Source organism: Neophocaena asiaeorientalis, unplaced genomic scaffold, assembly GCF_003031525.2.
Source record: "Neophocaena asiaeorientalis asiaeorientalis breed wild unplaced genomic scaffold, Neophocaena_asiaeorientalis_V1.1 scaffold202, whole genome shotgun sequence".
NCBI lineage: Eukaryota > Metazoa > Chordata > Mammalia > Artiodactyla > Phocoenidae > Neophocaena > Neophocaena asiaeorientalis.
The window spans coordinates 404729-419113 of record NW_020172627.1 but is presented as its reverse complement, the minus strand read 5'-3'; the positions used below and the strand labels follow the sequence as shown (position 1 = coordinate 419113).

General features: G+C 45.6%; 1 protein-coding gene across 1 annotated transcript in view; it reads left to right on the top strand.

Moving 5' to 3' along the window:
* The window catches only part of LOC112395727 (FERM and PDZ domain-containing protein 2-like), an 86991-nt gene that overhangs the window by 47162 nt on the left and 25444 nt on the right, over window positions 1-14385 (top strand). Inside the window, exons 12-15 of the mRNA XM_024739081.1 lie at window positions 1483-1633; window positions 2271-2409; window positions 7653-7808; window positions 12773-12958. Coding sequence (XP_024594849.1) covers window positions 1483-1633; window positions 2271-2409; window positions 7653-7808; window positions 12773-12958 — 632 coding nt within the window. The remainder of the gene's footprint in view (window positions 1-1482; window positions 1634-2270; window positions 2410-7652; window positions 7809-12772; window positions 12959-14385) is intronic.

Sequence of the window (14385 nt, the reverse complement as noted above, 5' to 3'; positions counted from 1 at the left end):
TTCGATGCTGTCAGTTGATGTTTGCTCAGTCTTTCCTCAAGTGTGAATAGAAGAACCTGCAGGAAACAGTTTTATTGATCTGTAACATGCAACCTTAATAAAACCAGTGCGCTTGCTCTGGGAGAAAAACCTTAAGGCTTCTCCCCTACTTTCCCTCCCAGTCAGCTGCCCACCCCTGGACCCCTTCCATGTGGACATCCTAGACCTACTCAGCTGGAGCCTCCTGGGTAAATCACTCAAGAGTGACAGTCAGGGGTTTGGACATAAACCCATTTGGGAGGGTCTGCCAGCCAAACTGTAATGGGGACCTGCCCATCCCTTGGGAAGACGTGACCCAAAGGGAAGGGTGAATTGGTGTGGGGAGTCAGGTTCAGCAGCCAGGGCCGAGGACACAGCGGGCAGAGGTCTGGATGCTGCGTGGTGAGGGCGGAGTGTGGAGAAGGGCATGGGGAAGAGCAGGGCTGGGGCAGACCTGCAGGGGTTCAGGGGGAGTGGCCAAGGGCACCCAGGATTGGTGGTGAGGGTCAAGCTTTGCCTTGAGGAGAGCAGGGGGTCGAGGTGGGGCCTCCAGTGGCTGGAGCTGATTCAGCCTCCCTCCCAGAGGTGCTAGAAGACAAACTTAACTGCAGTTGAAGTCCTGAGCTTGGGTTGGTGGAGTTTTCAAGGTGGCAACATTCAGGTCAAAAGACAAAGGTGACTCCACTTATGCCATGTCTTAGTCATCTCAGGTTATAACAAAATGCTGTAGACTGAGTAGCTTAAACAACACACATTTATTTCTCAGAGTGCTGGAGGCTGGGAAATCCAGGATCAGGCTTCGAGCATGGTCATGTTCTTGGTGAGGGCCCTCCTCTTGGCTTGCAGATGGCCACCTCCTCACTGTGTCCGCACATAGCAGAGAGAGCCAGCTCTGGTCTCTTCCTCTTCTTATTACACTAATCCTATCATGGGAGTCCCACCCTCATGACCTCATCTAAACCTAATTACTTCCCAAAGGCCCCACCTACAAATAGCATCACACCTGCAGGGGATAGGGTTTTAATATATGAATTTGGGGGATACAAACATTCAGTCCATAACACTCTGGCTGGAGAGATGTGGGTATGGTCCAGCTGATGCACCTGGCCCATGGCAGAAATGGAATAAATACTCAGTTCTTTGTTTTTTAATTTTATTTCCATAAGATGGCAGCTGGCAGGCAGATGTTAAGTGATATCTTCTCTAAGATAAATAATCATATTTTCTCCTCTGGGTGCTGAGTTTCTCTTCCTTGACACTCTCCTCTTTATCCCCTGTTCTTGGCCTCTCATGGACCCAACAAAGGTCCTGTGGTACTAGCTATCCAGATGACTTCCTTCCTGTTCTCTCCTGTACTCAATCGGCTCTTGTCTGACCCTCCAGGCAGAGCTCAGGGCTGTGAGTCTGAGGGGTGGTGCCTCACCGACTGCTTTTCCCTCTAAATACTCTCTACTTCCATTTCAGGCAAAGAGTTCTTTTTCCTGGACGCTGAAACCAGGGTGTGCAAAATAGCCCCCGAAGGCTGGAGTGAGCAGCCCCAGAAGAAGAGCTCCCCGGATACCTTCACGCTCTTTCTGAGAATAAAGTTCTTTGTCAGTCACTATGGGCTGCTCCAGTGAGTGCTGCAAACTTCTTTGTTTGTTCTTTAAGGTGTTTATGTACATCCAGGCTGACATTAGAGGTGATGGGTAGGCAAGCGCTTGGCAAACTAAAGTGCGTATAAATAACAACATTTACTGTGGCTGATCTTCTGTTGATTGGATTCCAGTATGACAGAAAAGGGGGAAAAGTCAGTATTTGGGGACTGGCCCTGGTCAAAATGAGAGCTTACCCTTTTGTTTCAAACATATGCTAGTCAAGGTCAAGTTCTCTCTCCCCTGACCCCAACATGCCTCGCCTCCCAGCAGCACAGTGATGAGGGTTCGAGGAAAGGGTCACCGCTTTGGGGTTGGATCACTGTCTCTATTCCTTTGCTTACTAGAGACACCATCTCACTGAACATCAGTTTTCTCACTTGAACCACAGGAACAAACATCTCCATGGTTGTGGGAAATGACTGGCACAGAGCAGACCTCAATGAGTAACAGGAAGCATGGTGTGGATGAAGGAGACCGCCTTTGTCTTACTGGCATTGCCCTCTGGGTTCTATTGACTTGTATCTCATCTTCTCTCCTTTTTCTGCTTCCCAGGCTTTAGTGGTCTCCCTCGCCCTCAGCATTCCAGTGACCTTTATTCCTGCATCTCTTTCCCAGGCACAGTTGGACAAGGCACCAATTTTACCTGCAGCTTCGGAGAGACATCCTGGAGGAGAAGCTGTACTGCAATGACGAGATGCTGCTGCAGCTGGGGGTCCTCGCCCTGCAGGCTGAGTTTGGAAGTTACCCAGAGGAGGTAGGGGTAGAGACTGGGGGCCCTTGGGTGGGGTCACTGGAGAAGCAATTATGGGACGGGGGAAACAGTTAGAAATGTGAAGACTGAGCCTGTGTTTTTAGCACCTATCAACTGCTGAGATTGGGGTAAACTGCATCCCTCCATTCATTCATCCATCCATTCATCCAACAAACAACCATCAAGTGTTCTTTGCTAGACTCTGGGGGATACAAAGATCAACAGGTCAAGTTTATACATTGTAATGTAGTTCTAATCTAAGGTCTTGCCTAAAAACAGTAATTTACTAATTTACTGCGTTCTTATAATCACTGGCTTTCAAATGGTTTGTGCCATAACCCCTGATAAAAAAAATTACAGCCATTACCACCCAACCTGTACACATGTGTCCATGTAACAGAATTGAGGCAAAAGTTTAGGAAATCAGATGCACCCTTTCTATATGTGATACACATTGGTATTTCCTATTCTATTCTAGTTAATTTATAAATGCAGGCTATGAACCACAAGATTGATTTCACAGCTCACTAATGGATTGCAGGTTGCAGTTTGAAAAATACGTTTCAGACTACACCAGTATCATCTTGCTTTCCTCCTAGCACATCTTCAGAAGGTGCCACCATGTCTGGAGCCTTCTAAGTCCTTCTTCATCCCCTTGCATTTTTCACCACCCAGCATGGTGTATCCATTTCCTCATCAGTCTTACTGTAGGTCTCTCCATTAGAGTGGGATCCACCAGAGGGTAAAGGTGTTGTGTGTTTTGTTCTGCCATTTCCCCAGCACCAAAGCAGTGTCTCAAACACAGGCAGTTTGCTGAAGAGTATTGTTCTAAGGAGTGGATGGATGAATGGAGTACAGGCTCCTGGCTGGACAATACTGCGGATAAGAGTCATCCATCAGGGGAGTCAGCAGCTTGCTTGTCAGGGAAACGTAGCTCAGGTCCCAACACCCAGTCCTTCTGACCCTCCCTTCCCTGCTCCCACTTCAGTCCACAAGGACTGAGACTTCACTTTCTCCTCCTGGCACCACCCTCCCCCCTGGCCTGGGTGGGCAGTCTCCCAGGGCTGGCCTGGCCCCCAGAACCCCTCCCTGCCCCTTTGACAAGCCTCCAGGCCTGTCACTGCTTACACTGGAGCTCCTTCCTGTCTCCTCAGTCCCCAGAGCTGGGGTCCTAAGCATGCCTAGGCCAGCTCCCTCCTGCCCTTGTACTGGTACTTGGGGGGAGGGGGGTCTTGGGAGGAGAGGGGCCCAGGCTCATGGATGGTGCTGTCAGCCAGGGGTGCGCCCGTGAATCAGTCACCGTCCTAGCGGCAGTATCTTGTCCAGACCTGTGTGTGGCTCATTTGGACGGGCGGGGTGCAGACTGGGGGGGTAGGGAGGGCGGCCTCCAGGGGCAGAACGTTGGGCTGCCCTTAGTAGGCTCTGTGGAGCAAAGGAGTGGGCCTGAGTTTTGGGGTCAGACAGAAACCAGGTCCAAGCCCTGACTCTTTTGTTAAGTAGCTAAGTGGCCTTGGGCACGTTGTCTCTCTGAGTCTCGGCCTTTTCACCTGCAAAATGGAAATAGTAGTAGGTCAAACCTGCTGTAAGGGTGGAAGGTGGTGACGTATGTATGAGGCCCGGCATGTAGCAACTGCTGTTTGCAAGCTTCCCTTCCCCTACCCCAGAATCAGGAGTGCTCTGCTGTAAAACAAAACAAAGACTACCTTTCAGTCTATGGATTCAGACACGATGTTTAACCCGAGACCCTAACTCTAGGGCTGATAGTTGGTGGAAACTGTGGGCCAGGTCCACTGAAGGCAGCTGGGAACACGCAGGCCCAGACTTTTCTTTTGGGATCACTTGCCCCGAGGCTGCAGGGGCCCAGACCTGGCTCTAGGCGCCCAGTTCTGGCAACCCCCTGCGCCTTTGGCCTGCCCAGTTTCTGACTGGCCTCACCTAGCTGCTACCTCAGCCCAATCTCATCCTTCACCTCCAGCTTCTTCCCGAGATCCTGCCTATCCTCAACCTCTCCAGCTGCTCTGGGGACCAGTGTGGTTCCAAGATGTTCTCTGCTGCCCCTGTGTGGTCTCCAAAGGCAGACTTTTTCCCTTTCTCTCTCTCTCTCTCTCTCTCTCTCTCTCTCTCTCTCTCTCTCTCTCTGTGTGTGTGTGTGTGTGGGTGTGTGTGTATAAAGGCAACAGATTACACACACTCATTCATTTGTGCAGCCACTCGTTCAGCCCTAATTTATGGAGGGCCTCCTCCATGCTTGCATCATCTAAGCCCATGTCAACCCTGCAAAGCTGGTGTTATTTCTATCTGCATTATAGAAGAATTGCACCTCTGTGAGGTTAGGTAAGCTAGTGAAAGCACAGCCAGGACTCACTTCTAGGGCCTCATTTCACTATGTGCCAGGCACTGCGGTGGGCACATCAAAGGGCATTAGGGGGTCTCAGAGGGGAGAGCCCCTCCCTGTGTCTGGGTCACTGAGTGGGCAGGAGGAGGAGGCTGGCCCGTCCAGCTCTGCAGGGATTTGACAGCAGCCTTAGCTACCGGGCTGCGAGGCTGGGTGGCACTGCCAGTCAGATCCAGGAGAAACTTTGTGTGCCCTCCTAAGGGGTGGATATTTTGTTTGATAAATGGTTCTGGTGCTGGAAAAAAAAACTCCCATGATTTAGAAAAACCACTGTAGTGAAAGATTGGGAGCCACTGATGAATTCTAAGCAGGAAGTAACATGATTACATTTGCATTTTAAAAAGGGAGACAAAGACAATTTGGTACAAAAATAAATCTCCTTAATCACATCATTACAGTAGAACAACTTTCCCCTGGGTGCATTCTCTTCCAGCCTTTGACCACATGCAGGGATTTTATGCAGTTGTAAACGTTGCCACATTCGATTTGCATTCTGTTTTCTCACTCCTTGGTATGTCTTCCCCTGGCTTTCCTAATGAGCTTTTGGGATAGCCATGCGGTATGCCTCAGCAGGGCTGGACCTTTGTTTACGTATTTGTTCTCTCACTGGTGGGCATCACCTAGAGGCGCCGCGTGAGTGGTAATAACTACTATTATTATTGTTCCAGTTGCTTCTGATCTTTCTTTTTAACCTAAATGACATCGAAATAAATGTTTGTGCTGGAGTTCTTTTAGTTTCAGGCTGACTTCTCTAGGACATAGTCCTAGCAATGCGATGCTGGGTCAAAGGTCCTACATACTTATAAAAAAGCTTTGTAGACTTGTTTTAGAGCAGTTTGAGTTTCAAAGCAAAATTGAGTGGCAAGTGCAGAGATTTCCTATATACCCTTTTGCCTCCACATACATAGCTTCCCCCACAATCAACGTCCTCCACCAGGTGGTACATTTGCTGCAACTGATGAACCCACACGGACATATTGTTATCCCCCAGAGTTCATAGTTATATTAGGGTTTGCTCTTGGTGTTTTACCTTCTATGGGTTTGGACAAATTTATAATGACACATATCCACTATCATAGTATCATACAGAGTAGTTTCACTGCCTTAAAAATCCTCTGTGCTCCACCTATTCGTCTCTCTTTCTCCACCCAACCCCTGGCGACCACCAATCTTTTTATTGTCTCCATAGTGTTGCCTTTTCCAGAATGTCATAAGGTCAGAATCATCCAGCCTTTTCAAAATGGCTTATTTCACTTAATGATATGTATTTATGTTTCCTCCATGTCTTTTCAACTTGATAGGTCATTTCCTTTTAGTGCTGAGTAATATTCCATTGTCTGCTTGTACCAGAGTTTATTTGTTCATTCACCTACTGACGGACCTCTTTTGCTCCCAAGTTTTGGCAACTATGAATGAAGCTGCTGTAAACATCCACGTGCAGGTTTCTGTGTGGACGTACATTTCCAACTCCTTTGGGTACATACCAAGGAGCGCGATTGCTGGATCATATGGTAAAAGTATGTTTAGTTTCATAAGAAATTGAAGAACTGTCTTCCAAAAGTGGCTGAACCATCGTGCATTCCCACCAGTAATGAACGCAAGTTCCTGTTACTCCACATCTTTGTCAGCATTTGGTGTTGTCAGTGTTCTGGATTTTGGCCATTCTGATAGCATTCTGAATGCTTTTTTATGCACTGGATTGCTGAGCAATTTCTTTCCCTTTGCATCTCTGAGCTGAGCTCAGAACTGGCATGGGCCAGCTCTCGGCTGGAGGATTCTCAGTCCACAGCTACACGGGGACTCCTGTACCACACCAGGGGCATGGGATGTAGTGGATGCTGTGCTGTTCCCTTCAGACCCCCTCATCAGACCGACTTGCCCAATCCCAGCCCCAAGAAGGCCAGGTGCTCTCGGCTTCCAGCTGCCTCCCTCATGGGCAGTTGTCCTCAGCTGTGGGGACCTGTCTTGCTCAAGATTAGACTGGGAGGGGCTTCCTGAGACTAGGATGGGCTGATTCAGGAACACCAGGGAAGGGTCAGCTTCTCCATCTGCCAAGCTCTACTTTCCTCATTCCTTACAGTGAACTCTGAGACCACGCCTCCAGAACAGCTGCCTACCTCTCTCTGCCCCGGAGTCTGTACCGGGGAACCTAGCATCAGACAGCAAAGTGATGCTGAGTCACGAAGATCTTCCTGCAACTCCTGGTGGGCTGCAGCCTCAGGTTCCCAGAAGAGTAGACTTGATGTAGGCTCTGGCCTGGGGCAGGGTGTGGGTGTCAGATCTTCTCTTGTTCAGGGGACAACTTCTTGATCACCTTGTGGAGAGATGGTGCCACAGCCAAGACCTCCCTTGTGAGAGGGGACAGTGTACTGGTAGCACATGCAGACAGAAGCACCAAATGAATACACAGAAACAAAGCTTTAGGGCCGTGGTTTCGCTGTGCCTTTTGGGAAGTGGAGTGGCATTGTGGAATGTGTGAGGGCTTTGGGGGATGAAATCTCCTTTCTGTCACTTACAAGTGGTGTGACCTTGGCCCTGTTGAATGACTTCCTTTCTTGTTCATTTTGTGCATCTTGGCAATGACAATAATAATACTGTCCTCACAGGATTCCCGTGAGGATAGAAAGAGCTAATGTGTTCTGGGCACCACGTGGCAGACAGAAGGGGCTCAAAAACAGGTGGCTTCTTTCCTCTCTCCCTTCTGTTCCTGTCATATGGTTTGGCCCAATCTCTAATATGGTAGAAAATGATATCCCAGTGGGCACTTTAAAGGAGCAGACAGGCTTCTGTCCTGCTCAGATTCCCATAGAAGGCGTCTTGGTGGCACCTCTTTTCTTCTGCATCTTTCCAGCAGGTAGAGAGTAAAGCCTACTTTCGAGTTGAAGATTACATCCCCGCAAGTCTGATTGAGAGGATGACGGCTCTCCGGGTCCAAGTCGAAGTCTCAGAGCTGCACCGTTTAAGTCCTGCGCTCTGGGGAGAGGATGCGGAGCTGGAATTCTTGAGGGTGAGGCCTTTGGACTCTTGAGAGGGTGTATCGGTGTTCAAGGGCACATAGTCGGCAATCCCCTCCAGAGGTTTCTCTGGGGCTGGATGTGCTCAGACCCACAAGGAAGTATGACCAAGGGACTTGAGCCTTTGGGAGGAAGGAAGCTCCATCGCCCTGTGGGGCAAGGAGAGACTTTTGGAAGAAGATGGCATTGGAAATGATCCCCCCAAATGGGTAAGATTTATTGGGCTGGGGTGGTTATGGCAGGGCCTTTCTTCAATCTTGGAGCTCACAGTCGCTATTCGGTGAGTGGGGGGAGACCACGTTTCTCAAAGAGACATTTCTGACAACTGAAGTAAAAAACTTGAGTGCGAGCCAAAAGCAAAGCCATTGGAAGACTTCAGGTTTGCAGCCTTCCGGGCAACTGTTCTCAGCACAGCACAGGTGGTGTGGTCCATACATATGGGTGCAGCTCTGGTCTACTCTTTCTTTGGCCCTTTAGCAAAAGCAGTGATATTTCAGTCCCTTATGTTTGTGGGCACACAGAGCCTCAGACGAATAGCTTTTGCTCACTCCATGACTTACACCTGCAGTGGACCAAGCACAGTAGCAAACAGAGACAGAAAGGACATGCTTCCTGCCCCCAGGGAGTCCCAAGTCTTGTAGGGAGGACAGATGGGTACCCAGAGGCATGCAACACTGTGATAACTGCCCAATGAGAACAATAACAGTACCAGTTACTTTACTTCAGGGTAGGAGGGAATTGCCGCTCTGCCTGTGCAGGTAGAGCTCGGGGGCACGCGGGAGGAGGCCCCCAGCTTCCCCAGGGTTATGTGCCTGGTGGGGCCTTTAGATCTGGGGATCAGTTTCAAAAGGAAACTCCAGGATTTATACATTTCTTTGTACAAAAGTCTCCTGAAGCAGGTAGAAATATTCTGTGTTTTCTTGCCTTTGATAGAGACAGTCATTTGAAAGCAGAACTGCCAAGGTGAGGTCTGTCCATTTTTTTTGGTCAGTCACTTGGAATTGTCTGCAACACCTAGCACAGTGTAAACCCTCAAGCATCTCATTTGAGAAGCCCTGTCAGAAAAGCGCTCACTGTCTTCCATTATCCAGCCTTCATGCGCGTTCCTTGTTAAGGGGATGCAGCATTCCCTTGACGAGAGATAAGTGGGGACTTCAAAGCCATCAGCACACATCTGGTGGAAAGTGGCCACAGGACCATAGAACCAGCAGAGAGACTAAGGACTCAGGTCTGCAGAGGCTCCTGCAGGCAGACGATGCCTGGCCCGCCCCTGCCCAGGCCCTGGCTTAGTGTGCTGGGCTCACTGTGTCCCTCCTTCCTCTGGTTGAAGGATGACAAGTGGTTGTAAAGGAAGCCACCATCTCGTAAGCAAAAATGCGGAAATTTTTTAGGGCGTATCTTTGTTTTTTAATCGAACTATAGTTGATTTACAATATTGAGTTAGTTTCAGGTGTACAGCAAAGTGATTTAGTTATATATACATATATTGATATATATTTTTTCTGATTCTTTTCCATTATAGGTTATTACAAGATATTGAATATAGTTCCCTGTGCTATACAGTCAATCCTTGCTGTTTTTCTATTTTATATATAGTAGTGTGTATCTGTTAATCCCATAGTCCTAATTTATCTACCCCCACCACCGCCCACTGCTTTCCCCTTTGGTAATCATACGTTTGTTTCTATGTCTGTGAGTTTGTTTCTGTTTTGTAAATAAGTCCATTTGTACTATTTTTTGGATTCCACATGTAAGTGATATAGTATAATATTTGTCTTTCTCTGTCTGAGTTACTTCACTTAGTATGGTAATCTCTAAGCTTTCTTTTTTAGTCTTTGATGGAAAGCACTAAATAGATTTGATTTGTATGCGATCTTACCAGTTTCAAGGCTACACCTATCTCTTATGATCACTGTGAAGATTAAATGAAATAAGTGCATGAGAAATGTTTAGAATTGTTACTGAACTGAACTTAGCCTCCCACCCATGCACAGTAAGGCCAATCTACGGACGCCTGGCTGTGGTGAATGAAGGTGCAGCATTTATTGCAGGTGCCAAACAAGGAGAATGGGCAGCTCATGCTCAAAAGACCCGAACTCTCTGATGGCTTTCAGGGAAAGGTTTTTAAAGACAGGGTGAGGGAGAGGGCTGTGGGGTGTGTGATCAACTCATGGACATTCTTTTGATTGGTTGGCAGTGAGGTAATTGGGAGTCAACGTCATCAACCTTCTGGTTCCAACCAGTCTGGGGGTCTACATGCTGGTGGTGGTCAGCATACAGTTAACTTTTTCCTCCTGGTGGGGATTTCAGTATCTGCAAAACAGCTCAAAGGATATGGCTCAGAATATTATCTATAGCCTTTGAGGGGGAATTACACATTCTTAACTTTGTTTAACGGCTCTTCTTAAATTGTCTTGCTTGACAGTTTTCCTTTGTTTTCTCACTTGTCTGATTAAATTTATTCTTTGGAACTCGGGGAAGGACTAGGAAGCTAAAGTTTTTCTACAAACAAGAGGCAGGCGGAACACATGGCAGGGTCTGTGTGTGTGTCTATCCCAGGAAGGCCCCATAGGGTCCTGCTCCATTACAAAATGGCACTTTACCATTTTAAGAATTTTGTGGCTCCAAGTACTTCAGTATCATATGCCTCTCTATATAATTAAAAAATTAAAAATTAAAATAAATACTAAACAATTTAAAAAATGTAAGCAACTCTAACAAAGGCATCTCTATTCTGATGATGACAACTTTAATGGTTTAATTTTTTTTTGAACTATCACATCAAATTCTTTTTTTTTAAACATCTTTATTGGAGTATAATTGCTTTACAATGGTGTGTTAGTTTCTGCTTTATAACAAAGTAAATCAGTTATACATATACATGTATCCCCATATCTCTTCCCTCTTGCGTCTCCCTCCCCCCCACCCTCCCTATCCGACCCTTCTAGGTGGTCACAAAGCACCAAGCTGATCTCCCTGTGCTATGCAGCTGCTTCCCACTAGCTATCTATTTTATGTTTGGTAGTGTATATATGTCCATGCCACTCTCTCACTTTGTCCCAGCTTACCCTTTGCCCTCCCCGTATCCTCAAGTCCATTCTCTAGTAAGTCTGTGTCTTTATTCTCGTCTTGCCCCTAGGTTCTGCATGGCCATTTTTTTTTGTTTTTTAGATTCCATATATATGTGTTAGCATGCGGTATTTGTTTTTTTTTTTTTTTTTTTTTGCGTACATGGGCCTCTCACTGTTTGTGGCCTCTCCCGTTGTGGAGCACAGGCTCCGGACGCACAGGCTCAGCGGCCATGGCTCACGGGCCCAGCCGCTCCACGGCATGTAGGATCTTCCCGGACCGAGGTCCGAACCCGTGTCCCCTGCATCAACAGGCGGACTCCCAACCACTGCGCCACCAGGGAAGCCCTCATTGTAGTTTTGATTTGCATTTCTCTAATGATTAGTGATGTTGAGCATCCTTTCATGCGTTTGTTGGCAATCTGTATATCTTCTTTGGGGAAATGTCTATTTAGGTCTTCTGCCCATTTTTTGGATTGGGTTGTTGTTTTTTTGATATTGAGCTGCATGAGCTGCTTGCAAATTTTGGAGATTAATCCTTTGTCAGATGCTTCATTTGCAAGTATTTTCTCCCGTTCTGAGGGTTGTCTTTTCATCTTGTTTATGGCTTCCTTTGCTGTATCACATCAAATTCTTTAAAAGAATTTACCTAATTGTTTTGGGATGGTCCTGCTTTGTCATACTTTAAGTGCATGGCTGGTCTGGCCATTGGATACTTCAGCACAAATGTCCAACAAATATTGTTTTGGATGATGATGATGATGATGATGGTGACAGTGAGAGGGTCTCTCCAAAGTTAAACAAAGCGGGGAGGCTCAGGGTCCAGAAATGCAATCAAGATCATGTGAAGAGCTGTAGGCTTCGTAGGCAGTGTAACCTATCTGCACAGATTACTTACCAGCAGAAGCAGAAAGGTCAGCAAAGAGCTTGAGAAAGGAGCTCTCAAAAGCCATAATTTGTCCTCACTTTTGTGACCCCACCTGGGGATGAGAGAGATTAGGCAGGACATAGAGCCCTCTGCTCAGGGGTAGAGATGAGATACCAGATCTCACCAGTGAAACCCTTCTGAGAGGGTTTCAAATGCCTGGAGCAAAATGTCCCTGCTGTGAGCTGAGGTGCATCAAACGTTTGAGTCTTCCAGGTGAAGAAGAAGATGGTAGAGACCAGAATAGAGACATGATTACCATTCAGACATAAAAACATTTGTGTTAGGTTTATACTCTGGCCTCTTAAGACTTTGGTTGGCCTGATGCAGTTCCCAGTTCTGATTGACCCTCATGCCCCTGACAAAATTCCATCTCCTAAACTGGTAAACTGAAGACAGATCTTGTGCTGTGGGGACCCCACCAAAGCACTGCTACATGGTGAGAAGTGCCAGTGATTGGTCATTTTCTCTGCAGGATGTTCATGGCTCATGTTGCTTTAACAGTGATGCTAACCATTTGGAAGTTTGCTTCCTGTGCCTGGGCCTCAGTTTTCCCATCTGTAAAATGAAGGGGTTGTACCAGATTGTACTGCAGTAGACTTTGGGAAAAAGGATTCTTTACTTTGAGATGATTCAAGAGAATCTGAATTCTACAACTTTGTTCAGAATATTTTTACTCTATTGTACCATTTTCATAGTAACTGTGTTCCAAATGTCTTAAGGTACTTCATTAGGAAAGGATTCCTTGGGTTAATAAAATAGAAAAACACTATCATATTAGAGGTACGGAGGAATTCTATAGTAAGGAGATCTGTTTAGTTCATTGTTTCCTAAGCTTATCTGGCAACCCTACTCTTTTTTTTCAGAACATACGTGAAGGTGTTTTCTTCATGGAATGGTTTGAAATCCATTATTTTAGACCAATGTGCCTGTCTCTTCTTAATTGACCTTTTTCTCATTCCAGGTGACTCAGCACCTCCCGGAATATGGTGTGCTGGTTTACCAAGTTCTCCCAGAGAAGACAAGGCCAGGAGGAGAGATGGCCTTGGGGCTCTGTGCCAAGGGGGTCATAGTGTACGAAGTGAGAAACAACAGCAGAATTGTGACTTCACGGTTTCAGTGGAGAGAAATTGAAAAGATTTTGGCCTATGTGAGTGTCACTCAGTTGGTTATGACCCATGCTTCATTTTTCTTTGATCTGTTATCCCTTTAAAGAGCGATAGGTCAGGTGATCTTCTCCTAAGAAGATACGCTCACAGCCTGTCAGCTAACCTGTACTCTGACGACTGTTACATATTTGGAAGGAGTCTACCAGGGGGTTTGAGGGTCCCCACGAGGCCATTACTTCTCTGCCATCCATCACCTAGTTCCCCCTCACTCCCATGGGCAGCCATTGGCCTAAAGGGCTACACTTTCCCTCTGGGTGAAGTTCTTTTAATTTGGGGAATCTATTGATGTTGAGAGCGAGGTTGGAGGTGGGAGATGGGGGAGGAGAGTGTATAGTAGGTGCAATGGAGTCTGCATGCTTTTGAAACATTTTCCTTGTATTTTAATTTCCCCTTTGCACACATTGTACCGAGGCATCTGGCCTGTCTCCCATGGACTACAGGTGTGCAAACCTTTGTCAGCCATTTAAACAAAACAAAACAAAACAACAACTTTATTAAATGTACAATGTTTGAAATAACATTTGAACACCATTTTCTTGAATTCAGTTACAATAAATTTGACATCAAAAACATTATGTGTGTCCCCATAGCAGAGAATGCTCCAGTAGCTAATCTACCCACCTGTCCTGTGGGTCAGTATCCCATAACTTCAGCAATGATTTCATTATAAAACATGAAGTTCTTTGACTTGTGGCTCAGGAAACATTTTAGTTTTTCTTTCTATTGAATTTTCTCTCGTGGTTTTAAAATTTTTCCTACTAACGAGATTTTTTTTCATTATCTGTTCTTTGGTTTTTGTTTTCATTATCATTATCTAATGTTAAAGTTTCCTAAGCAGAACATAATTGATTTTATTCATTTTCTTCCATCTTGACTATTGAAGTTGATGTAATTGTTAAAGTGTGATTCTTGATAGAATTTCATAATAAAGTATTGTTTTTCCTTAGAAAAAAAGCTTACATCTAAAAATAAATAATAATTGAGCATAATTTTATTAAAGTGGCCTTTATAATATCAGGAAACTGACTTTTTCCCAAATATTTTTGACATTATCTAAAAGTAATTGATATTTATTTTTGTGAACTTTTCAGAAATTTAATGACTCAAATAACTTTAATTCCACTGAAAGATTATTTGAAGAATTTTAATTATTGAATTTATTCAATACTATTATATTACTTTCTATTTTCTTTATCTCATATTTAATTGTTCAAAATTCTCAGTGTAATTTCTTTTAAAACATTTGTAGAAATGCAGACAACCTACAAAGTAATTTTGAAAAATAGAACTTTTGAAGCCATAAAATTTAAGTCCCCTTAAGTATTTTATATTTAAGTTGGTTTAATTTTTACAGATATTTATTTTCCCTACGACCATAGACAATTTCTTGATTAAAGCTGGAATATCA